This window comes from Jaculus jaculus, chromosome 18, assembly GCF_020740685.1.
Source record: "Jaculus jaculus isolate mJacJac1 chromosome 18, mJacJac1.mat.Y.cur, whole genome shotgun sequence".
Classification (NCBI taxonomy): domain Eukaryota; kingdom Metazoa; phylum Chordata; class Mammalia; order Rodentia; family Dipodidae; genus Jaculus; species Jaculus jaculus.
In genome coordinates this window covers 53,642,841-53,669,665 of record NC_059119.1, presented here as the reverse complement: position 1 = coordinate 53,669,665, position 26,825 = coordinate 53,642,841, and the positions used below count along the sequence as shown (strand labels likewise).

General features: G+C 41.9%; 1 protein-coding gene across 4 annotated transcripts in view; it reads right to left on the bottom strand.

The window, feature by feature from the left end:
- The window catches only part of Map4k3 (mitogen-activated protein kinase kinase kinase kinase 3), a 164,566-nt gene that overhangs the window by 25,813 nt on the left and 111,928 nt on the right, over window positions 1-26,825 (bottom strand). For all 4 annotated transcript variants that reach the window (XM_004660110.2, XM_004660111.2, XM_045137376.1 and 1 more), the window contains 8 exons: window positions 20,282-20,340; window positions 13,345-13,383; window positions 12,677-12,730; window positions 10,545-10,587; window positions 8,337-8,496; window positions 7,335-7,447; window positions 6,655-6,696; window positions 2,488-2,572 (listed from right to left, as the gene is read on the bottom strand). In XM_004660110.2, the coding sequence (XP_004660167.1) occupies window positions 2,488-2,572; window positions 6,655-6,696; window positions 7,335-7,447; window positions 8,337-8,496; window positions 10,545-10,587; window positions 12,677-12,730; window positions 13,345-13,383; window positions 20,282-20,340 (595 nt within the window). The remainder of the gene's footprint in view (window positions 1-2,487; window positions 2,573-6,654; window positions 6,697-7,334; window positions 7,448-8,336; window positions 8,497-10,544; window positions 10,588-12,676; window positions 12,731-13,344; window positions 13,384-20,281; window positions 20,341-26,825) is intronic.

Here is a 26,825-nt window from a genome sequence, read left to right as displayed (position 1 = left end):
GGCTTTATGTGAGTACTGGGGAACTGAACCTGGGCCATCAGGCTTTGCAAGCAAGTGCCTTTAACCACTGAGCCACTTCCCCAGCTAATATTTTTTTTTATTTGTGTGTGTTTGGGGGGGATTGATGTGCATGGTATGTGCAGGGTGAGTGATGTATGTGGTGTATGCATGTGTACACACCCTTGAGGTGTCCCGCATAACTGCTTGTGTCAGGGTCACGGCCTGCAGAGGCTGGAGCGGAACCCAGGTGAATGCCTCCATTGCTCTTCTGCCTGGGCTTGCTTTGAGCCCGAGTCTCTGTTTACTAACTCTGGTCTCTGCTCCTTTGCAGGTCTGGGGTTACATGTAGGTGCAGGTGGCCATGTCCAGCTTTCTTTGTTTTTTAACTTAGGCAGTTTTAACTCCCCTCTAGCCCACATGCTTCTACAGGAAGCTCACGTAACCTCTGAGACATCTCTCCAGCCCTATTTTTAATTTTAATGCAAAGAAGAGATTAGATGTTCCACTCATGAAGTGAGTTATACTAGCCTCCAGCACTAAGGACAATTTTATAGATGGAAGTTTTGAAGAACATGGCCTGTAGATGCTTCATCCAGCAGAGGGCGCTACTAAGACCCTGCCACTATGTTTTCCAAGATCTCAAGAACGGCTGACACACATAGCATAAATCAAGAAGAGCTAGCACAAATTCAAAACATTTAAAATATATATATTTAAATTAAAAAATATATATGTATGTATTAGAGAGAAAGACAGCAAAGGGAATCAGAGAGTGAATATGGGTGCACCAGGGCCTCCTGATGCATGTGCCACTTTGTGCATCTGCCTTTATGTGGGCACTGGGGAATCAATCCTGGGTTGCTTTGCAAGCATCTTTGATCTCTGAGTCATCTCTCCAGCCCCTCAAAACACTTCTACAAATGACTTTTTTTTTCCAGGCTATTACAGACAATAGCAAAAGAAACAAGCAGGATCTATGGCTGGGCAAGGAGAAGTGGAACAACATGGGCAGGAGCAGCCCTGCTAGCCAAGGGCTGGCCTAGCAGCCAGCCCCGGTCAGATCCTCAGCATGGCATCAACTGGGCGTAGTGGTGAATGCCCCTGTGTCAGCACTCGGGAGGTGGGGACAACTGGGCGTAGTGGTGAATGCCCGCGTGCCAGCACTGGGGAGGTGGGGACAACAGGTTCATGAGTCAAGGTCATCCTTGACAACATGGGGATTTGAGAGCAGCCTGGGTCACACCCCTTGTCCCAAAAGAACAGAACAATCATGCAGCCCCAGAACAGGACCTGACACTATCTATCAGAACTGGTCAGACTACTCAGTACCTCCTAGCAAATAACAGAAACCAGGTCATTGTCCATTCTGTTTTTCTACACAGTACTGGGGATGGAACCCTCAGGTCCTCATGCTTGCAAGGCAGCACTTTACAGACTAAGTTATCGCCTCAGCTCCCAATCTATTTGTAAGATTATCAGGTAATTAGCTGTCTCTGGCCTAAGCTGTTTTGTGTTCAGGACAATTTAGAATGCCAAGAGAATTCCTTAGCTGTTCAGCCTTTAGGATTAGTACTGGCCAACTTAAGGGCATGAGATTTGTGGCCAGGATGGATTTAAGCTGAAGTCCTTGACCATCAGTAAACTATGAAACAATGAATTTCTTTTGAGTATCAGATTCTCCGTGCTTGAAATAAAAAGACTGACCTTAGATTTTTAGGGACTTTAGTAAGGACACACGTGTTTACACACATGTTCATAGAAGATTCTCACCGCAGTCTGTAGGTCTTCTGTATGACTAAACACACAGACACTGAGGCAGAGGAGCAGAGCCGGGACAGAGACCTCACTCGGCACAGTCCTCGCTACTCTGAGTATGACTCGTGTAAAAGTTCGGGTCTTCTAAAGAGGCCTCTAGACCCTGGGTCTTCTGGAGCTGAATGAACCCCTTTAGTAGATGCCCTGTAAACACGCATACACTGAACAAGGCACAGAAGCTGGGACGCTGTGGCATAGATGAGGGCAGCAGGTTGACATGGTGATGACTGTGACACTTAATTCTATGTGCAACTTAATGCTAATTAAAGAAATCATCAAATGCTTCTGTAGGTCCAGTTGAAAACAATTAGGAAGACGGGTTGGGAGATGGCTCTGTGAGTCAAGTAGCACTGTACAAGCATGAGGCCTGGAGCTGGGATCTCTAACACCCCGGTAACACGCTCAGCATGGTGTCGTGCACCTGTAACCCCAACACTGGGGCTGAGGAGACCAATAGATTCCCCAGGGCTTACTGGACAGCTAGTTTAGCTATACTGGTGAGCTCCAGGTTCTCCAAGAGACGCCACAGAAGTCAGATGGGAAGTGACTGAAGAAGATAGGTGACATTGGTACCTGGTCTCCACATGTGTGTGCACACATGTATACCACATGTGCACACACATGCCTCCCCTTCCCCAAATCAGAAAGTGAGTGAAAACCTTGTGGTCCTACCTCTTGTGTCTGGGTTTATCCATGATGTTGCACAATGAATTTTCAAAGGGCACCCATTGAAAACCTTTGAAAAACATGCACCCATCTGAAAAATAGAGAACAACCCATATAACACAGCGACAAGCAATGGCTCTTAATGTAACATGTCAAATGCAATTATTTTGTTTTAATATGGGAGACCACAGAGGACACACTGAAATTATGATCTTCAAATTTATACAAGTGTATTTAACTCAGCCATTTACCTAATGTTTTATTTCATCCCCCTTTTCAAATATTTGTTTTATGTTAATTAATTAATTATTTATTTATTTGAGAGCGACAGACACAGAAAGAAAGACAGATAGAGGAAGAGAAAGAATGGGCGCGCCAGGGCTTCCAGCCTCTGCAAACAAACTCCAGACGCCCCCTTGTGCATCTGGCTAACGTGGGACCTGGGGAACCGAGCCTCGAACCAGGGTCCTTAGGCTTCACAGGCAAGCGCTTAACCGCTAAGCCATCTCTCCAGCCCTTATGTTAATTTTTATTTATTTATTTGTGAGTGAGACAGACAGAAATACAGAGAGAGAATGGGTGTGCGAGGGCCTCCAGCCATTGCAAGCAAACTCCAGATGCGTGCGCCCCTTGTGCATCTGGCTAATGTGGGTCCTGGGGAATCAAGCCTCGAACCAGGGTCCTTAGGCTTCACAGGTAAGCACTTAACCACTAAGCCATCTCTCCAGCTCCAAAAAAAATTTTTTTTTAATTAATGTATTTGAGAGAAAGAGGCAGAAAGGGAGGGCATGGGTGTGCCAGGGCCTCCAGCCACACTGCAGATACATATACCACTTTGTGCATCTGACTTTTGGGTACTGTGTCCTTATGCTTTGCATGCAAGCACCTTAACTTCTAAGTCAAGCCTTTAGCACCCCTTTTTATTTCATTTATTTATTTGAGAGAGAGAAAGAGGGAGAGAATTGGTGTGCCAGGGCCTCAGCCACTACAATCGAACTCCAGATGCTTGCATAAACTGGTGGGCATGTGCAACGTTGTGCTTACCTCACCTTTGTGTGTCTGGCTTATGTGGGATCTGGAGAGTTGAACATGGGTCCTTAGGCTTTGCAGGCAAGCGCCTTAACTGCTAAGCCACCTCTCCAGCACCCCCCCCCTTTTTATATAGAGTATTATTCTTCCCAATCACAGGCAACTTTTTGGAAGCACAAAGTTTCCAGGTACAACAATAATTTTACTAGAAAGAAAAAATATACAGTCATGTTTTTCTGTTATTTTAAATAAGTCAGTACCAATAACCAATTCTCTACAATAATTTGCTTGTAAGAGTCCCCTGTCAAGTGTAACACGCTACTTTTGGTAAGAAAAAAATCTTTACAAAAAAATTCTTGTTTTGTTTCATGATAATAATAATATTAACCACTGGTCTTCATATTATCAAGTGAAAGAAGCATGGCGGATTTGAAATTCTTATGTGGGCTTCAATGTCTTTCTTTTTTTCCAAGGTAGGGTCTCACTCTAGCCCAGGGTTACCTGAATTCACTATATTGTCAGGGTGGCCTTGAACTCACTGCAGTCCTCCTACCTCTGCCTCCCAAGTGCTGGGATTAAAGGCATGAGCTACCATGCCTTTAATCCCAGCACAAATTATTCATTTGTGCGTGCGTGCATGTGTGTGCGCACACATGCCAGTGTCTCTTGCTACTACAAATGGTTGTTCAGCTTTATGTGGGCAGCTGGGAAACTGAGCCCAGGCTTGGCAGGCTTTGCAATCAAGTATCTTTTAATAATAAGCCGTCTCCCTACCCCAGACTTAATGTAATTTTAATAAAAAGAAATACACTGGAAATTAACAATTCCACCAATGGATAAGTCTGCAAAGGAAACAAAACCAGTGTGTTGACAGTTACCCACCCCCTCGAGCTCACTGGGCAACACTCTCCATAGCCAAGACACAGTTCACCTAAGTGCCACTAACAGACAGGTGACTGGGCAAAGTGCTGGGCATACATGCTGCAACACCACTCAGCCTTAAAATGGAGGCCGGGAGAGTCCTGACAGTCATGACATGTATGAACATGGAGAACACTCTGCTAAATAAAATTGAATTAAAAGAAAGACTAATGGAGAGAGGGAGGGAATATGATGGAGAGCAGAGTTATGAAGGGGAAAGTGGGGGAGGGAAGGGAAAGGAACTACCATGGTTTGTTGTCTCTAAGTGTAGAAGTTGTCAATAAAAATATATGTATACTTAAAAAAATAAATTGACCTGAAAAAAATAGCCAGTCAGATGTACAAATAAAGCCTGACCTCACTTACGTGTCGTGTCTAAAAACACTGGCCTCCTAGAGATACAGAATAAAAGAGAGGCCACCAGAAGCTGGGGGTAGGAGAGGACTGGAGTACAGGTCAAAGGACACAGTTTCAGCTGGGCGTGGTGGCGCAGCCTTTAATCCCAGCACTTGGGAGGCAGAGGTAGGAAGATTGCTTTCAGTTCAAGGCCACCCTGAGATAGTGAATTCCAGATCAGCCATGGCTAGAGTGAGACCCTAACTTATAAAACAAAAACAAATATACAAAAAAGAAAGAGACACAGTTTCAATTAGAAGGAATAAGTTTAGGAAATGTATATCATGGTGACTCCAGTTAACAAGATGAATATTGGTAATCTATATGTTCAGCAGACCGATGCAGCTATTCCATAACATACATATATATCAAAATACGTTGTATATCCTAAGTATAAACAACTTTTCAATTTTTAAATAATAAAATAAAAAAAAAAACACCTGTGTATGTGGGGGTGTGTGCAGGCTGTGGCGTGCATGTAGAGTTCAGGTCAGGGGACTAGCTCTGATGCTGGTCCTTGTCTTCCGTGAGGTTGGAGGCAGGGTCTTTGTTCACCTCTGCTTTTAATCCGCTGGCCGGCCCACCTGCTTGTGGGGATCCTTCCGTCTCTACCTCTTATCTCACAGTAGGACTACAGGAGTGCAGGCGTGTGCGACCTCACCTGACTTATGTCACCTCTCACCTCACAGTAGGACTACAGGAGTGTGCGGCCTCGTCTAACTTATGTGGGCGCTGGGGGTCTGAGGACTAGTGCAGCACGTGCTTTCCACCACTGAACCACCTCCCCAGCCCACTACAAAGAACGTGTACAAAAACAAGTAATGAGAAGATGGCACCATCTGAGTTAACAAGGAGGAACACTTTGAGTTCGAGGCCAGCCTGAGACTACAGAGTGAGTTCCCGGTCAGCCTGGGCTAGAGTGATACCCTACCTCAAAACAAACAAACAAAAAAAACAGGTACCCTATCCTAGACTTTAATATATATAGGACATTTAATTTCTGGCTAGAGCTGAATGGAATTTTATAACAAAATCTTTGGGACACAGTTTTACTCAGTACAAAATCAAGGGCCTGGGCAAGAGATGTTTTTTCTATTTCCCAAATTACATGTTTTTGGTAACAGAAAATATATCTAGCCGAGGTGTGGTGGCTCATGTCTATAATCCCAGGATTTAGGAGGCTGAGGCCAACAGACTGCTGTTTGAGGCCAGCCTCTATAGAGTAAGTTCAAGGATGGCCTGAGGTGCAGTGTGAGATCCTTTCTCAGACCTGGGCTGGAGAGATTGCTCAGTGATTAAACGCACTTGCTTGCAAAGACAAAAGCCTGGGCTTAAGTCCTAGTATCCGTGTAAAGCCAGGTGAACAAAGTGGCACGTGAATCTGGAGCTCATTTGCAGTGGCAGGAGGCCCTCCTGTACCCACTTCCTTCTCCCTCTCTCCTTCCCTCCCCTTCTCTCTCTCTGCTTGTAAAAAGATAAAAATATTAAAACAAACAAACAAAATGAAATCAGACTAGACTAGATCAAACCAGTCACATCTATATTTTGTACACTTTAGAATATCCATGTGGCTTTTAAATATATTTAAGTAGCTGTAAGACATTAACAAATGTTTGAATCAAGGAGCCTTAAAATATGTAATTTATGATAATTTTCCTTGGAAAGATATTCTTCAGCTATAATCAAATAATATTTAAATTAGCAACTTACTGATTCTTTCCAATAATAAGGGTCTACTAAACAGGCAAAAAAAGAAAAATCTAACCAAAAGTATACAAGCAAGTAAGACTCAAGTTTGAAAACAGCGTCTGTGATATTCGTACTTACATGCACTTTAGGTGTTGGGGGAAGACCATTACTGATAGGCTTCTAGGAGAAGAACACAGGCATGATTATGATATTTTTGCTGCTGTTCGGCATCCAAATACTGTATTTCAAACATATATGTTCTAATATAATACATGAGTACATTTCTTTGTACGGGAAGATAGAGGTAACATCTAAGTTTCCTATAAGTCTGTGGCCCACTTATTCCTAGTGACTGCCCCTCCCAAACTAGTTGCCTGCGTTTCTTCCTCTCAGTTCTTACACACACTCTATATTTCTAAAGCTGTTGGCGAGCTTTCTGCCTATGGCGCTGAAGAGCGACCTCAAGGCTGTTTGCATGCTAGGCAAGCACAGCCATCCGAGCCACATCCCTGGCCCTGTCAGAGACGGAGACTCAATTCTCACTGATGAGCGAAAACAGCTCATGTTCAACCAAACACAATGCCACATGTTAACTCAAAGAAGACTGACTTATCGTGCACCAAACAAACAAATCCACATAATTTAAGGAAGAGCTGTTATTCAGATTCCCCACAGCAAAGGTTCCTTTAAATTTTGAGTAACTGACGAGGGGTTATAATCAGTACACTAAAATGTCAATGCAGTAACTACGCAACACACGGCTGCTTCAGCTGCCCTACTAGTAAGCACAACACAGACTGGTGTGGCTACTAACTTACTGGTACTTCCTTCTTCTCCTTCCTCGAAAGGTCTGTGCCTCTCCGCTCATTCTGCTGCTGACACAGTGATCCGTCTCGTTCGCCATTTAGCTGGAAGGAGCCCACTCCATTTCCTTAAATAAGATATGTTCAAACCGATCAAGAAATGACTAAGTTTGGGCTGGAGAGATGGCTTAGTGGTTAAGTGCTTGCCTGTGAAGCCTAAGGACCCCGGTTCGAGGCTCTATTCCCCAGGTCCCACGTTAGCCAGATGCACAAGTGGGCGCACGCATCTGGAGTTCACTTGCAGTGGCCAGAAGCCCTGGCGCGCCCATTCTCTCTCTCTCCCTCTATCTGTTTTTCACTCTGTGTGTGTCACTCTCAAATAAATAAATAAATAATGGACAAAAATATTAAAAAAAAAAAAAGAAATGACTAAGTTTTATGAGAAAAAAATTTTTTTTGAGACAAAGTCTCATTCTGTATGGCCCAGGCTGCCCAGCAACTCATGGCAGGCTCCTGCTTCAGCCTCCAAATAGTCATTGGGATTCAAAAAATTATCAAGTAGCAAAGCAAAATGTGACCACAGAGAGCTTCATTCTTTGTGGTCACCTAGACAGAATCTTCAGTCAGGATCCTAAAAGAAGTTTTCCGTATGTTTCTCTATTTAAAATTCTATTGCTGGAATATCAGGTTAACTTATACTCAGGTTATATCAAAGAATTCATTTATTTTCATTACAGCCGTTACTCATTTCAGAGAAAGACTGGTTCCCAGTTTCTACAGTTTTCTGTATATCTATGGCACAGGCCACTGTGGAAAGGCCAATATGAAATCAGAAACCAGGGGCAAAGTGTCCCAGTCTGAGTGAGTCACAAGAGTCGTGTCGCTGAAGACACAGCACTGGGAAACAAAGGCCTTTTCTCCTTCCCTCTCCCCCAAAGATTTGTCAGTTAAACCTTTGACAGAGATCTTGCTCCACCCTTGTCAACACAGAATGAATAGGTCTGATTCCACTATTACCTAAAGCAACAGGCTTTGGCGGGGGTAACCGGGGGGGTGGTGGTCTAGGTGGAACATGGGATGGTTTCGCTGGGCTCCCTGACGAGGGACATCTCTTGATCGTTCCTTGGTTACCATCCTCAGCAGCATGCGTTTCTTGTGGTATGAAGATGGACTTCGGCTGAAATAACACAGAAAAGCATAACATAGATTAAACATAAAATTATTTCCTTGAGGCAAATATTCCTACGTATCAGACTTTCAAACTGTGTTTACCAGATGAATTTCAAAAAGGTTTAAGATTCAGGCTATCTTATTATGCCATTTAAAAGTATCCAGGCTAGAGACATGGCTTAGAGGTTAAGGCTCTTGCCTGCAAAGCCAAAGGACCCAGGTTCGATGCCCCAGGACCCACATAAGCCACGTAAGTCATGTAAGCCTACATTCTCACTAATACTGATATCACTACAGTGTGGCCCTAAGTTGTACAGCTATGAAAAAGGAAGGAAAGATATTAGTTACTTTCTGTTAGTTCTTCACAAGCCTTCACAGATAAACACATGCTAGTCTTTGTAAGTATCTACAATTTATCAAGCTACTCAAAGCTGAGATTCTTATCAAGGTTATTTCAACTGTCCCTTCAACAGCTTATGTTATAGCTTCATCATTTGGACAAGGGACAGACGGAAACACCAACTAAAGTGTTCACATAGTGGGGGGCCTGAGGAACTGTGCAGACCATGGAAAGACCTCCACTCAGCAGAAGGTTTAGAGAATTTATACATTTATCAGGACACAGCACTTATTTCCTTAAACTCAGTTCTCCTGCCAAAAATAAATAAATAAATAAAATGAAGCCAGGAATGGTGGCGTACGCCTTTAATCCCAGCACTTGGGAGGCAGCAGTAGTAATATTGGTGTGATTTCAAGGCCAGCCTGAGACTAATTCCAGGTCAGCCTAGGTTAGAATGAGACCCTCCCTCGAAAACCCAAACCCAAACAAACAACAACAACAAAAATGAACAAGCATAGATAGCATCATGTGTTTGTGTAAATCAAGCTTCTTTCAGTAGTAACACAGCAACATAGGGCTGGAGAGATGACTTAGCGGTTAAGGCGTTAGTCTGCAAAGCTAAAGGGCCCAGGTTCAATTCCCCAGGATCCACATTAGCCAGATGCACAAGATGGCACATGCATCTGCAGGTCGTTTGCAGTGACTGAAGGCCCTGGCACACCCATTCTCTCTGTCTCTCTCTCCCCCCCTTTCTCTCTGTCAAATAAATAAATAAAAATAAAATATAACAACAGAATATACAATGAACTAGATGCCAAGACTGCTCACTCTCAGAACCTTAAAATTCATTTTATAACCAAAATTTGCTATGTATGTAAATCTATAAAATAAACTATCTTATCACTACTTATATTAACTCATTTTATCCTTTGGAAATACTTATTAGATGGAATTACTTTATGATGACTGTTTGGTCAGAGAATTTTGTCATTCAAATATTTTTTTGTGCTGTGTTTTTGAGGTAGAGTTTCACTCTAGCCCAGGCTGACCTGGAATTCACTATGTAGTCTCAGGGTGGCCTCGAACTCTTGGCGATCGTCCTACCTCTGCCTCCCGAGTGCTGGGACTTAAAGGCATGTGCCAATACACATGGCTTCAAATTTTTATTTTGTATTTTTTTTGTTTTTTTGGAGGTAGGGTCTCACTCTAGCCCAGCCTGACCTGGAAATCACTCTGTAGGCCCAGGCTGGACTTGAACTCAGAGGTCCTCCTACCTCTGCCTCCTAAGTACTGGGATTCAAGGTATGCACCACCACTCCAGGCCCTTGTGTTTTTAATTTACAAATATTTTATGAAAATTATCTGTGATAGTTTATTATTATACTTTATCCATCCTCAGGAATCAATTAATAGCATATTGTGGATTTTTTGAGAATAAAAATCTTACAAAAATTTCAGTTTTCTAGCCCATGTGAAATGACACTGATCTATTAATTTAGTTTTTCAACATAAATTTCAAGAACACATTGCCTAAAGTGAGAATAAGTGACAACTTGAGTATTTTTTTTAAAGGACAAAATGAAACTATTTTCCTAGAGACTATCAACTTTGCAGTTTCCTGTGGAGGGCAAACACAAATATGGCAGAGCCAGCACAAGGCAGCAGCTCGAGCAGACGGCAAGCTCGCACAACACAAACGGAAAGTCAGTGTCTACCTTTGGTGGCAAAGGTGGCGGGATTTTTGCTTTCATGGTTGAACTACAAACAAAGAAAGTAGAGAATCAGAACTCTCCATTTTACAAATGAGTCATTACTAAAACATTATTATTTTTCAAAGACAGAGAAGAAAAACCTGCAAAGGCAAATAACAGCATTTTCGAAGTTTGTTGTGAAATGTTCAAATTTTGTTGAACAAGGTATTCAGAAGTCAATGGGTGGATATGGTTTCACATGCTATGGTGTAATTAAAGCCAGGAAAAAAAAAATAACAACAATTCTAGTTAATGTCAATTGCTGGCACATGCAACGTTGAGAAGCAGCTCGGTCAGGAATGTGGCCTAGCCGAATGCAGCCCCTCGGGCTCGGCGCCGAACTTCTGTACAGTCAGACACGGGCGTCTCTGCTGACGCGCACTGAAAGCTACACGTGTGCTAATGCCAGCGTGGGCAGGAGAGCCTCATGATGCTGAGGTGCTACGCCTCAGGAGCACAGAGAACTAAAACATGCTGGAGCACAAGACTCTCCAGAGGACACCCAAGTCCTCAGAGTTGCCCAAATTCCCAGCCTGGTGCTGCAGAATACCTTGAAGTTGTGTTTTCTTTCTTTATCCAGAATAAACAAACAAAAGTTAACTCTTGTTCCCCTCCCCGCAAGCCTCCCAAAGTAGCAGGAGAAGTATCTATACATAAAGGTGGTCCCCTTTGAAAATACACGTTTGGGGGAGGGAATTACCATGGGATATATTTTATAATCATGGAAAATGTTAATAAAAATTTTTAATTTAAAAAAAAAAGATGGAAAAAAAATACACGTTTGGGCTGGAGGGATGGCTTAGCGGTTAAGGCGCTGGCTGGCAAAGCTAAAGGACCCAGATTCAATTCCCCAGGATCCACGTAAGCCAGATGCACAAGGTGGCACATGCCTCTGGAGTTCATCTGCAGTGGCTGGAAGCCCTGGTGGACACATTCTTTCTCTTTCTACTTGCTTCTCTCTAAGAAATACATACATCAATCAATCAATCAATCAATATTTTTTAAGATACACATTTATTTCCAGAGTACTTATTACTGCTTGAAATAAACATGAGATGACACTTAATGAAGCATTAACAAGCTTCTCTGTAGTAACTGTGGCAGTTACCAGTTATTGACAATCCACCTGCAGGCTCATGTGTTGAGCAGTTGGTTCCCAGTTGGAGCACTATTTTGGGAGGCTGTGGAACCTTTGGGACACGGTGCCTAGCTGGTGGAGGGGCCAGGGGCAGGCTGCAGGCTATAGCTTGGCCCTGCTTCCAGGCGCACCGTGAGAATCCACAGCCATAAGCTCCCACTGCCATGGGCCGGGCTGCTTCAGCTGAAACTGAGAGCCATAGTAAAATGTTTCTGACATAGTTTCTGCCAGGAATTTGGCACAGTAATGACAGAAGGAACTTGTACAGTAGTCTGACTGAACTACAAATAAGAAGGATCTTTGTTAATTAGCTCCCTCCCTACAAAGCCTTTGCTTTCAACTGGCGTTGTGGGCTGAACTATATCTCCCCCAACTTCGTATGCTGAAAAAGTAACCCTCACTGAATTAGTAGACAGAACTTTTAAGAGGCAATGAATGTTAAATGAGGCCACAGGGTTGATGGTCTCACGGTAAACAGGGACGGAGAGGCATGATGCACCGGTAAGAACACGCACTGGGAAAGGCCATGTGACAACAGAGCCAGGCACAAGTCTGAACGCCAGGGCTCCAGAGGTGGAAGCAGGAGCATCAGAGGTTCAAGGCTACCCTTGGCTACACAGCGAGTTGGGGGCCAGTGTGGAACGCAGGCGCCCCTAACTCAAGAAGCTTAGGAGGGAAAAAGCCAGGAGAAGACCAAGAAGGCACAATGGCTGGCACCCAGATCCTGAATGTCTCAGCCTCTAGAACTGTGAGAATTTACTCATTTTTTGTTCTGTTTTCTCTTTTCTTGTTTAACCCACCCAGTCTAAGGCATTTCTGTTATTGCAGTCCAAACTGAGGAGTATAATTGAATAAAAAAATTTTTATAACCCACTACAGTGTGTTACGCATATCAAAATTATCCTTATCAGGTCAAATGTCATCTTTTCTTTTTGCCAAAACGAGAAACAGAGCTTACTGTTTAGACTCATCTTCATCCCCTTCATCATCTTCCAAGTGTGCCACATGTCCTCTGAAAAGACAATGCCACTGTTACTACGTGGACTTGACCAAAACAGCTAAAACAAACCAAAAAAAAAAAAAAAAAATCATAGAAAATGGAGGAGAGCCTACGCAGTACAGATTTTTTTTTCCTCTTTACATCTTTATAGGATAAATTGCAAATGAAAACAGAGCAATCCTACATGACAGAGATGGGGCAAAATGATTTAACGTATGTATGACATAAAGTACTAAAGGGCTGGGGAAATGGCTCAGCAGTTAAAGGCAGTTGCTACCAAACTCTGGTGACCTGGGTTCAATTCCCCAGTGCAGCCAGTTGTGGTGGCGCACACCTTTAATCCCAGCACTCAGGAGGCAGAGGTAAGAGGATGGCTGTGAGTTTGAGGCCACCCTGAGACTACAGAGTGAATTCCAGGTCAGCCTGGGCTAGAGTGAGATCATACCTCAGGGAATTAAAATTTAAAAAAAAGGTACCAGTTCCCCAATGCGCACGTAAAATCCGATGCACAAAGTAGCATGGGCATCTGAATTCATCTGCAGCAGCAAGAGACCCTGGTGTGGCCATGCCCATCCCCACTTGCAAATATGTACATAAAATGTGGAAAAAGGATTAACTAAAATTACCGCTGATGTAATTCTTCTTCAACAGACTTCAGAAGACTCCTGAAAAGGATAGAAACAAAAAAGTATGAATAAATAAGCAGAGGAATATTAAGAATATCTTTTAGGACTTTTACCCTACCCATGTTTTCTGAATACCTTTTTTCTTACCATTTATTAAAACTTTTCTACAATGATCATATTTGTACATCAAGCTATTTAATAAGGTATCTCTATTTTTCATGGCTAATATCTTTGTATTCTGAATGGACAAAATAAAGCCTACTGTTTATTGAAAAACTGATTCAAACAGAGACAACTATGAAATGTCACAACAGCATTGACAAAACAATAATTGCAGGGTCACAATCAGGGGTTTCCAGGACTCAAATTTTACCTGGAATATTATATACACCTGACACCTGAAATTATATTTTCTTTCTCTTAAGGTACAGAAGGTGACACACTTTGGAAAAGTTCATGCTCTCAGACAATCCTGCAAAATGGAAGTCAGCATGGTGGAGCTCCCGGCAGAAGCACGCATGCATGTAAGGTGAACACATGACCACAGCAGCATTTGGCTCTCACAGAAGACACCCACTCACCTGATGGATCCACTCTCCAGCGGTGCGCTGGCAAACACATTTACATTTTTGGGAGACTATGCCTGTACCAGACCAGGTGTGAGGATTTGACCATGGGAGCGATATAGAACACATTCATTTTTCAGGAAGGTAAGAGAGAATTTAAGACATTCCTGAAATTCCTTTACTTCTTTTCACAGCAAATTCATATAACATACTCCTATATCATATTCTTCCAGCAACCCCTAAAATACTCAATAGTCTCCTCAAAGCTAATGCAATAGAAAAACATATTACTGCTAGGAGACACATGACTCAGTAGGAAACTTACTCTCCCTAAAACTTAAAAGGTATGACTTTTGAAACATTTTGTACCCCTAATATGTTTCTACTACAAGCAATTACTAGAATTGCTTTTGGTTATCAAATATTTATCATTTATTATTATGGAACTGTTTTATATGTGTATTATTTATATAATTGTTATTTAGTTAGGGCTGCTTAATAATAAGCTGCTTTTAAGATGACAAAAGTGATGAGTCTAGAATGGTAAATGACACAAAAACCCCACTAAGTGCAAGCTCTACTTTCCAGAGAAAACTGAGGTGTCATCAGGTGGTGCACCTCTCACAATGCTCCTCCGGGCCGCTCTGGGGAGCAGGAGCTCTGGTAGCGGCCGAGTGTCTGTATGCAAGTGGACAGGATTCTAAGCAATGACGACCTGCAGGCAACTTCCGCTGCCACTTCCGCAGGCCTGTGGCCTTGGACAAGTGGCTCTGCTCTGAACTGATAGCTTCATTTCCCTATAGCTAAGATGGAAACCCTACTAGTACTTATGTTCAACTGTGTGAAGAACTATCAAATTGATGTGGGCAAGCACTTAAGAGTGACTTAGGACGCAGCCCTCACACCAGCCAACTATGGTTCAGAGACCCTGGAGGTCTCCTAGTGTCTTGTAAAGGGGCTGGAGGGGCCCACAAGGCCAAACTGTGTGTGTGTGTGTGTGTGTGTGTGTGTGTGTGTGTGTGTGTGTGTTTCAAGGTAGGGTTTCGCTCTAGCCCAGGCTGACCTGGAATTCACTCTGTAGTCTCAGGGTGGCCTTGAACTCATGGCGATCCTCCTACCTCTGCCTCCCAAGTGCTGGGATTAAAGGTGTGCACCACCATACCCGGTTCAAACTATTTTCATAATAGTTCTTGTACTATTTTATCTGAGTGCTTTTTACACTCTTACTCCCATGGGTGTCTACTGGAGTTTTCCAAAACCTCTGTGATATGTGATATAACTCATTAAATGTAGCAGCAGACATGAGAATTCAGCCATCTCCGAGTAAGTGTGAAGAAAATATACAAAAAATACAGATCAATGTCATTTTTCTTCTTACCATTATTATTTTGTTTCAGGGAAATATAGCTATTTTTATAAAACGTGATTAGTGGGTTTCAACAGTTTGCTCTATGGTACTGACATATACCGGGTCTTTTAATTATCTGCTGCCTCTGAATCTCCTATGAGAGAAACCAGAAGTGCCACAGGAAGATAGCGTAAGGAGGTGGCATCTGAACTTGTCCTTTAGATAAAGATTTTGAAAAAATACAAAATATGCATTTAATTTATGATGACATATATTATTTTAAAACTAACAGGTATTTTTGAAAATTTCCTGAAATTACAATACTATAAATCCTCTACTATCAACTAAAGAATACAGTACAAGGATCATGAGACCAAAAATCTGAGAAATGCTGCTTTAAACTACTTTACCAAATCCAACACTGTACCCCTGAACCAGACAGTGGGCTCTCATGGGACTTAAGACAGTATGAAAAGGCTGAAGGGGGTAGCATATGCTACCCCAGCAATCAGGAGGTTCACAAGTTTGAGACCAGCCTGGGCTACCTAGTAAGACCCTGCCATAAACAAATAAACTTAGGAATATTTTTCAAGGCATTTCTGTAGCAAAAATTATAAGAATTTGAAATTAATTAGGAAGACAATTTAAAACTAGCTTTAAATTTCAGTTACCATATTTAATGGGATTTATATGACATTCTCCTTTTGAGAAAAGAACCTTATTGGGAGTTTCCTAGGCCTAGCTGTGGCCTAGGAAATCTATGCATGGTTTTTATTCATTTATTTGTAACTATTTTACCATAAAATATTTTGCTAACAGAGTTATAGAATAGAATTTACAGTCTTGATACAAAATGGGCACATGGCCTACTTTTTGGATTTCATAATCTTTCACGAACCCTGGCTGCCTGACTACCAGAGTCCTGGACAGTGGACATTGCATCTGGGGAGGCATGGGAACATGTGATCCTGGTTTCTTCATGAAGACTGGGGGCTGCTCCAGAAACAGTGACGCTATTCGACTGTCTGGATTCTCCTAGTGTGGGATTTCTGTTAATGAAATGAATTACTAATCCAAAGTGATGGCTATCTGATGGGAAAGCTTCAAACAGAACAACACATGAGCAGATTGAACTGAGGCAGTACTGAGACCGATAGCGGAGAAGTACAAAGACCATCAAGCACTCAGCGTATCTGGACTACATGAAGCATTCGTGCCGCAGGTACTGAGATCTTTCAAAACCACCTGGTTGACCCTACACAGCGTGTGCGTGTACTCTTCTGTCTATATTTAAAAGCAGATAACTCATTTCTACAAAACTGAAGAGCAGTTTTATCTACTTATTTGCTTCCTAATAAAAATCAATAATTATTTATGGAGTAGCTACTTATATATAAGAATAACTAATAATTAAGGACTTAGTAAGCCCTAAGTATGCCAAACACTTCCCAATGACTATTCCTTTTCACCCTTAGCACCCTGGGAGGCAGGCACTATTTTAATATTTAATTTAATTTAACTTTGTAAGACAGTGAAAGAAAATTTCTCAAGATCAAGTATTCCCAGGAAGAGCCAATTCTGAGTAGGCAATTCCTAGTCCTGTACGCAACTGTGCCAGGATCCAGGTAATTCACCTTATTCTTCTCAGTTCTATCAATTAGAAGGGAATAATCTTTAGGACTCTGCTCTATACTAAAAATAAAATCAGACATAATTTAGGAGTTTTCTTTAAAAATACCTTTTTGTTCACTTTAAACAAATGGTCACAAGAGTTGATCCCAGTGATATCAGAATAAAAGTCTTAAGACACATGCCTCCTTTCACAGAAAGAAAAGTTCCTATGTAACAAATACAAGTCCTGCTTGATCTGGAGGAGGCAGAAACCCAAGAATGGAAATCTGTCTGCCCGATCACCTTTGGAGAAAGCAGGAAATCCTGGGAGCTGCACAGCACTGGCTGGCCACAAGAACGACGCCGACGCACCAGGACAGCAGGAGCATGCTGCATCCATGCTCATGTCACATGTATGTGCACACCTACACACAAGACAGCAAGGGCACACTTCTGGCCAACCTACCTTGCCAGGGATTCGTTATATATAATACAGTTCCTTAAGCAGGGATCCAATTAATCAAAAAATGAAGGTTGGGCAAATTATTAACATTTTACCTAGCCACGTGCATAATCTTAAAATATATTCGAAATGAGCTAAAAAAAAAAGGTAAATAAAATACTGTTTTCAATTCATTCAGTCTCCAATACACCAAAATCTAGTTGTGAAAAGGTTCTTAAACCTGGGCTGGGGAGACAGCTCAGCAGTTGCAAAGACTGCTGGTCAGGGTTCAATTCCTCAGTACCCATGTAAAGCCAGACACACAAGGTGGCACATACATCTGGAGTTTGTATGCAGTAAGGGACCTGGCTTACCCATATTCCCTGTCTCTTTCTCTCTCATAAAGTTATGTTTTAAAATTTTTTTACAAAGGATCTTACAACCAATGTATGTTGGGGGGCAGGTGTTAGTAGAAAACATATGATATGCAAGAACCGGGAAAGAATATGGGGTAGAAAGGGTTAAGCAGGGATGGGTATGGGAGATGAAAGGAGGACTGGGGGAGGGCTAACCAAAACCTAAGATGAAAAAGTTACATGGAAACTATGGTGGTTTGGTTCAGGGTCCCCCATAAACTTAGGTGTTCTCAATGCTAGGTTCCCAGCTGATGGAGATTTGGGAATTAATGCCTCCTGGAGGCAGTGTATTACTGGGGGCGGGCATGGGTATTACAGCCAGTTTCCCCTTGCATTAGCAAGTAGTGCTGGGCACACTCTCCTGTTGCTACTGTCCATCTTATGTTGGCCAGGGGTGATGACCACCCTCTGCTCATGCCATCGTGGAGCTTCCTCTCAAGTCTGTAAGCCAAAATAAACGCTTTTTTCCCCACAAGCTGCTCTTGGTCAGGTGATTTCTGCCAGCAGTGCAAACGGGACTGCAACAGAAACCTACTTTTTGTTAGATAATTTAAAAGAAAAAGGAACAGGAGGGCTGGAGAGATGGCTTAGCAGTTAAGCGCTTGCCTGTGAAGCCTAAGGACCCTAGCTCGAGGCTTGATTCCCCAGGACCCATGTTAGCCAGATGCACAAGGGGGCACACACACCTGGAGTTCATTTGCAGTGGCTGGAGGTCCTGGCGTGCCCATTCTCTCTCTCTATCTGCCTCTTTCTCTCTCTGTCTGTCACTTTCAAATAAATAAATAAAATAAAAATAAACAAAAAAATATTTAAAAAAAAAAAAAAGGAACAGGATTGGAGAAATGGCTTAGTGGTTAAGGTGCTTGCCAGCAAAGCCAAAGAATTTAAGTTCAGTTCCCCAGGACCACGTAAGCCAGATGCACAAGGCAGCACATGTGTTTGGAGTTTGTTTGCAGCAGCTGGAGGCTCTAGCGTGCCCATTCTCTGTCTCTCAAATAAATAAATAAATGCACACACAAAACAAAGGCATCATATTTAGAGACCATATGAAAAAATGAAAGGTCTTATTCACTAACTCACAATGACATAAAATAATCTTTGTGGTCCACCAGCTGACTAGGACAAGTCATAAACAGCAAGTACTTACTATTTAGGTAAAACTGCACTTTCTACCAAGGAAATTTTACACTTATTTTCCATTTTATGAAAGACAAGCTAGCATAGTAATAACAATAGTGTCAAGATTATCAAAGGTAATAAAAAGAATAAACAATGATAACTCCCTTACATTTAGATGAAATTCAGATCAAATAAAAACTAAAGTAGTTCCTTAGTTTGTGATTCAAACCTTTTTATCTGAATTGGAAAACATAGTTTATTAAAGGAAAAAATATAATGTTTAGTTTATCTAAAAAAAACAGCAATGCAATTGTTATTATTATCCATAAAGTTATTTGTCTTTAATCATTATTTCTCAGCTTATGCATAACTTAAAATATGAGAATATATAGGTCTCAGTTCTCCAATGGAATTCAAACTACGTTTTAACATTTTGCTGGTTATTAGATAATATCTACATTGCCAGAATATTTTTTGCAATTTAAATAATGTTCCTTTATAAATAGCTTTTTACAATGATGATTATCTATCAACTCTGGAAATGTGGATTTCAAGGGAAAGAAAAGTCTTCATTCTCGTATGTTAACAGTGACTTATGCACAGGGTTTTACCACAGGGTGTTAAATGCTAAACTCATTTCTCGTAAGAAATAATTCTTAAAACTCTGTACACATTTTAACTACTATTCACTTTTATAAATACTAAGCAGTTGGGCTCTAGAGACAGCTCCGTGGTTAAGGCATTTCCTTGCTAAGTCCAACAACTGTGTTCAATTCCCTGGCAACCACATGGAGCCAGATGTACAACGTGGGGAATGCATCTGGAGTTTGCATACAGCGGCTGGAGGCCCTGGTGTGCCTATTCTATCTGCCTGTCTTCTCTCTCTGCTTGCAAATAAATAACAAATATTTTATTTTTGTTGTTGTTGTTTTTCAAGGTAGGGTCACACTCTCCCTCAGGCTGACCTGGAATTCACGATGGAGTCTCAGGGCAGCCTCAAATTCTTGCAATCCTCCTACCTCTGCCTCCTGAGTGCTGGGATTAAAAGTGTGTGCCACCAAGCCAGGCAATAAAAATATTTATTAAAATACTAAGTTGTTAAATTGAAGATTCTAAGTTGTGTGAACAATACACAGCTGACTAGCACATTTAGAAGACACATGAAAACAAGTTTTGTATATAATGGCTCAACTTTAGAAAAAAAATGGTAAAATGTGTGTTTATTTTCAGGTGACAAGACTTGTAACAAGACCAGGAAATTGCTTAAAAACAGCTTAAATTAATCCTCCCAATTATGGCAATTAACTAAAAACAGCAAGCAGAGAGCTGTAGAATGAGTTAAAGGCATAAAACAAATTGACCACCCAATGTAACTTACTACCTTAAATACTAAAAAATAATTTAAAAGAAATTATTTTAAAAGAACTTTACTTACTTGTTTCCACCTAAAAAATAACTACTTTGGTGTCCTTGTCCATATTCTACTTGTAGATCCTAAGAGTGTAAGATAAAATATTTAGCATAAAATATTATATCATAATCACTATATATTAACATGTATTATTTTTAAAAGATATCCCAACCCAAAATAAATCTGTATTGCTGTATGTTCTTAAAAAGAAGACATGATAGGACTTTCAACAATAAAAGATTTAAGTTTTTAGTCCTGAATTTTATTATTTCAATATTTTTCTGGGAATGTTTCCAAACAATATATGCAAGTTTCATTTGAGGCTACTGCTACTGTAATTAGTTAGTGGGGGGGGGAGCTCAAATAAGTTACTTATTGTCAAGCTATGATAAAACAAAAATGATCAAACTAAGCAATGAAAATCTTGGTTTGACTGTGTGCAACGTCTGAAATGATTATGTATATATACACATTCACATATTTCTACTGCTGTTTCATGCAAGCAGTTTTTTAAAGATATAAAACTGGGAACTATTTTAAAAGTAAATTTATATGTAAACTTGCACAAGATTAGAAACTGCATTCACTGGAGTTTTGAGAATAGCTGAGGAGTAAAACAATAAAACTTCAAGTGAATTCTAAGAGCATTCCTCAACTGTCAACATTCTGACAGAATGCTGTGGGCTGTGATACGAAGGCTTCAAACTCAGAAGCGTCAGCGACACAGACGCGCACTCACGCCTCCTCCTGAGGGAGGCAGTGTACTTTCCAAGCACCATGGAAAGAGCAGAGCTGCCTTGTCTCCGCTTGTAAGATGCCACCGGCTTTCAAGCACTGTTTTAACTTATCAAGTTTAAGCGAATCTTTGCATTAGAGCCTAGTCAAACATGCTTTTGACTTATAAGAAAATGTGAGCTGCATGGTGAGAGAACCTAGTGCAGGTCACCACAGAGCAGCCTCCACGTTGTACCACCCTCATCACCAGGGCTTCCTGCCCTGCGTGTCTCCTGGCAACCCAGCACCTCTGGGGACCGGAGGCTAGCTCCTCCCACTTAGGACAAAGGGTCAAATCTGTGTTCCTTCCCTACAGCCACGGTCTAACAGCACCTGGCACATGCAGCCTGCGCCCCCCCCCCCCCCGAGAGCAATGCTTGTTCAAATGCCAACGGTTCATTCTCCTGTACAGACTGCACTTCAGCGTGCTAAGATACCCAAAGAGAATTCTAAAGTATGAAACAAGATGAGTCTAAGCGACACTTACAGGACTTAAAAGAAAAGCATTTTAAAATTTTAACCCAAGACCTATCCAACAGCAAAAAAAACTTGCTCAAAATCATGGTTTTGACAGGGTTCAAATTTCATTCTCTTCAACCTGTGTGTTCATTCGTGCTATAGTAAAGGTCCTTCCCAGTGAGCGCACAGGTACATCACGAAGAAGGGAGCTGACTACCTAGCACACTGGTGTCGCATGAACCTTTAATGAAAATGGACCGGATCTCTTTAATTTGTATCTTAGGAGGACCACACAACTGGTATTGCCACACAAGTGGTCATGACTTAAAACACAAAGAAAAACAAATGTAAAAAATATATATATATTAAAAAAATAGAAAAATTGAGCACAGATTTAGGTGTAGAGTAACATTTAGGCCAAAGGAGGTTATAAGTTCTAGTTACATCTGAGAAATATGCCATGTGCCAAGTCCTACCAGGAAAGCTAAGAGTACTAGTAGTTTCTTTCCCAATATTATTATGCGTTATGGCAACCGCGGGTGCCAGGGTGCCAGCCACGCGATCACGTTCAGGACTCTCAGCCCTCTACTAACCTAATCTGACCAGCTCCAAACGCGACTTACTGCGCACCTCACAGACGACAGGGTTTCAGCCAGCAAACCAAGGAAAATGGAAAACAAGAGAAAGACACAAAGGAATACCACAGGCAAATGCACTCAGATAAGCAAGATCCATCCAAAATAAGTAAGACGATGGCAGCATTTGGGTATCCTTAATAAGCTAGATCAGTCAACGAACATGCAAGCAATAAAAACATGAGCAGCATGAGTCAGGCATGACCTAGTGAATGGCAAAACTTAATGTAATGCCCAACAAGTAACCACATGGGCTGGCCACACATGGTAACAGGAAAGCGTTAACTCGAGGCTCAAGCAACAGTTCACAAGTTATCCAACATAATCAAAGTTCAATGTGTGTATGTGTGAGAGAGAGAGACGGGGGGGGGGAGAATGTTTCTAAGTCTAGAGCAGAAATTGAGAAAAAAACAGGGTAAGAAAGAACAAAATCATTGTGACAAACTGGGAAAACAAGACATATAATAAAAAAAAAACTTATTGTAATTCTTTTTTTGTGTAAAATCATCTCGGGGGATCATATGAGAAAACAGCAGGAATAGAACTGATACAATTGGTGTTAAAAAAAAAAAAACTCAAAAAGATACATGGGCTGTGTATGTTAACCCAGGAGACAGAGTAATAGGAGAAATTTTTTTCCCACATCAAAAAATGAGAACATTGTGGCTATTAGTGAGACACCTGTTAGCATGGAAGAGATTGGAGTAAAACAAAGAGAAAATGAATCCAAGATAACTTAAAAGGAAGATTATTTCTTTTTTTAAATTTTTATTTATTTATTGGAAAGAGAGAGAGAGAGAGCAGACACACCAGGGCCTCCAGCCACTGCAAACAAACTCCAGACACATGCGCCACCTTGTGCATCTGGCTAACATGGGTTCTGAAGAATTGAACCTGGGTCCTTTGGCTTTGCAGGCAAACACCTTAACTGCTGAGCCATTCCTCCAGCCTGGAAGATTATTTCTTAAAAAGCTCGAGAAGCAGGTAGGGTGGTGAGCATGCTGACCGAGGCTCTAGGACCATGACTACGTGAGGCAGACGGAGCGTCCCCTGGTGAGGCGACGGTGGTCATCTGCAGGCACAGACCCCGGAGGTGCTGGGAGTCCTCCTCAGCGCAGTGAGGGCGCTGGTTCTCTCCACGTCCTCCCATAACACTTAGCACAGCACTCTAGCTGCGAGCGCGGGCACCGGCCTACGAACCCAGCTCTCTGCAGGCTTACGCAGGAGGACTACAACTTAGCCCGTGTAAGACCATTTCAAATACAAAAACCAAGCCAAGCAACCCTTTCCCAAAACCAAAATTAGTATTTTATATTATCATCAACTTTCCACATATTTTTATTTATTTGAGAGCGACAGACAAGAGAAAGAGGAACAGACAGAAAGAGAAAATGGGAGCACCAAAGCCTCCAGCCACTGCAAACGAACTCCAGATGCACACACCACTATGTGCATCTGGCTTATGTGGGTACTGGGGAATTGAGCCTTGAACCAGGGTCCTTGGCTTCACAGGCAAGTGCTTAACCACTAAGCCATCACTCCCGCCCAATTTTAATTTTTTTAGTACTATTTTTATAATTGTTTTTTGACGTAGGGTCTCGTTCTGGCCCAGGCTGACCTGGAATTCACTATCTAGTCTCAGGCTGGCCTTGAACTCACTGTGATCCTCCTACCTTTGCCTCCCCAGTGCTGGTATTAAAGGTGTGCGCCACCACATCCTGCTAGTTAGGAATTTTTATGTAGGTCCACACAGCCTCTGAACCTTCTCTTGCTCCCAATCTCCATTCCCCTGAACCCCTTTTTTCTAAGTAATCCCTCTTCTACTAATGTCTTTGTTTTAGGTCCACTACCACCATTCATGATGAAATGTTGTGCAGATAATCAAGATAGCCAGTGAAATTTAGCTCATTATTTTTTTAAACCAGTTATGAGATTTGAAATAGTATCTTTTAATTTACAGATATTATGTGTATCAGATGTATCTATTTCTATTGTTATAGACATAATTCTTCCTAGTCAATTATTGCTTCTAGTCTTTAGGTTGTTTGGAAAACTCAAGCAGATTTAAAAACTTAGACCTAAATTTAAAGACCTGAAACTTAAGCTCTACTCTTCTGGCTTCATTAAGTTTTGAGTATCTGATTCTTTTAAAATGCTTTTGGAGTTGGGTGTCATGGCTCACATCACATGGGAAGCTGAGGTAGGAGGCTTGTCTTGAGTTCAAGGTTATCTAGACTCATACAGAGCGAGTTCCAAGTCAGTCTGGGCTGGAGAGAGACCTTGTGCCCCATGTCCCCCCCCCAAAAAAAAACTGCTTTGGGGTAATAACAAAGATTGAAGGTGCAATATTGAGAGTTCATTTACAAAATGATAAAGTTAATACTCAGTTAAATCAATCAGAAATCACTGGTACTATGCAATGCTTAACATGTGAGGCCAGGGAGTAAATGAAAGTTTCTTCTGGGTCACAGCAGCGTTAAGGCTGTCAGCTCGTGTCGATTCCCTGTTAAGAGGACAGCTATGTTGCCCAGGCCTGCCAGAGCGCCGGGAGCTCCCCGAGCAGGTTCCCCTCTCTCACACCAGCCCTACAAAACCAAAGGAGCCCGAAGGAGAGGACGAGGGGGCCAGGCGGAGCAGCCCAGAACACCTCCGGACAGCATCCCACAACCTCCCCCCCCCCCCCCGCGCCCCAGCTCTGGACATGCAGGAATTCCAGCCACCCTCTCACCCCACATACAGCATATCCAAGCCAGATGATATGAACGGCTGACTGACCTCACAGGCTGAGACGAGCCCACAGTGCACTGGCGAGAAAGCCAGCTCCACAACACAATGCAGGGGAGCCAGAAAGTCACCTCCACTGGCAAAACTTTCATCCAGACACAAACACACAAGGGACTCCTTCATAGGTCAGTGATAAAGCTCCACAGATCACTATCAAATACAAAAGGATCCAACGCTGCACTCAAAAAAGCAAAAACAAAACTAAAAAGATGAGAGCTAGACATTTTGAGTTCCAAGTTTTGGGAGGTCAGCAACAAGTGGTTTTTATTTTTATTTTTTATTTTTTGTGTTGGTGTTGGTGGTAGAATCTAATGTGCCCAGGCTGAACTTGAACTTGCTATGAAACTAAAGATGACCTTGAACTGACCCTCCTGTCAGCACTTCCTAAGTACTGGAATTACAGGTATGTACTACCCACAACAAGCACATTTGTCACTTAAGATTTTATTTTAGAGAAAAAGTGGCGGGGGTGGGGGGCGGAGAGAATGAGAGTGGGCACGCCAGGGCCTCTAGCCACTGCAAATGAACTCCAGACACATGCACCACCATGTGCATCTGGCTTATGTGGGTCCTGCGGAATTGAACCTGGGTCCTTTGGAATGCAAAATGGGAGCTGGAGAGATGGATTAATGGTTAAGGAGCTTGCCTGTGAAGCCGAGGGACCCAGTCTCAAACCCATTTGCTCTATCTGCCTCTCTCTTTCTCTATCAATAAATAAATAAATATTAGAAAAAAAGAAATGCAAAATGTGGTAGTTGCTATGGAAAACATTACTGCACATCTCAAAAAAAAAAAAAGAAAGAAAGAAATATAGAGTCACTGTATCAGGTCAGGTGTGGCTATGTACACCTTGAATCCTTGCACTTAGGAGCCTAAGGCAGGAGAATCACCATGAGTTCAAGGCCAGCCTATGGTAGAGGGAGACCCTGCCACAAACAAACAAACAGGATAAATCACGACATGATCCAGCAGTTCCATTTTTAGATGTATAAAAGCAAGGACTCAAACATGCATTACAGATCTGTGGTCATGACCACAGTCCCCACAGAAGCCAGAAGGTGCAAGCAAGTGAGCGTGCAATCAACAGATAAAGGCATAAGCACAGTGTGGAGACTGCAGGAGGCGGAGTAGAGTCGCCATGAAAGAAGTATTTATGACACGAACTGGAACGCGATGAAGGCGTGAAGTGAGTCACTCATAAGAGGACAGATGTAATGATTCTACTTATCCAAGATACCTAAAATTGTCAGAATTATAAACAAAAAGGAAGGGTTGCTGCCAGGGGCTGGTGACTGAACGGACGTTCAGTTTGGGAGACTGGACACATTCTGGAGATGGTTGTACAATGTCAATGTACTTAATGCCACTGGACTATGCTTTAAAAAAAGGGTGAAGATGGGGTATTATTTTAAGGGATGGGTATTTTATCAGGTAGAATAAAAATCAAACAGTGGGACGCGTATGTTGGAGGGTGGGTGAAGGGAACGCAGTATAAAATCCTGCAAAGCATAAAAGGAAGGGTGAAGCGTTTCTGTTTGAGCTTATGTCCAGTATTGACTGCTGGTCTTAAAGAATAACAACTTTGCGCTACTTTGCACCTTGAAATGCTCTCATTTGTAAAACAAGAGAAATAAGATAATATTTGTATTGTAGAGATAACTGACTTGGGCACTACTAAGAAATCAGTCTGCAGGCAACTTCCAGAGTTCACCACAGAGTGTATTTAAATTGACGATGACATCATAGCACTGCTGCGGAAAACTCTACTGTTCAAAGAAATACCATTAAGTGACCATGAGGTTACAGTTCATGTTGAGAATAATGCCTCCTATATAAAATATCTAGAGACATTAGTGTTGTTCCCACCAGAAATGAGTTTTAATAGTTTTATAAATTGCAGAATGTAACAAATGTCT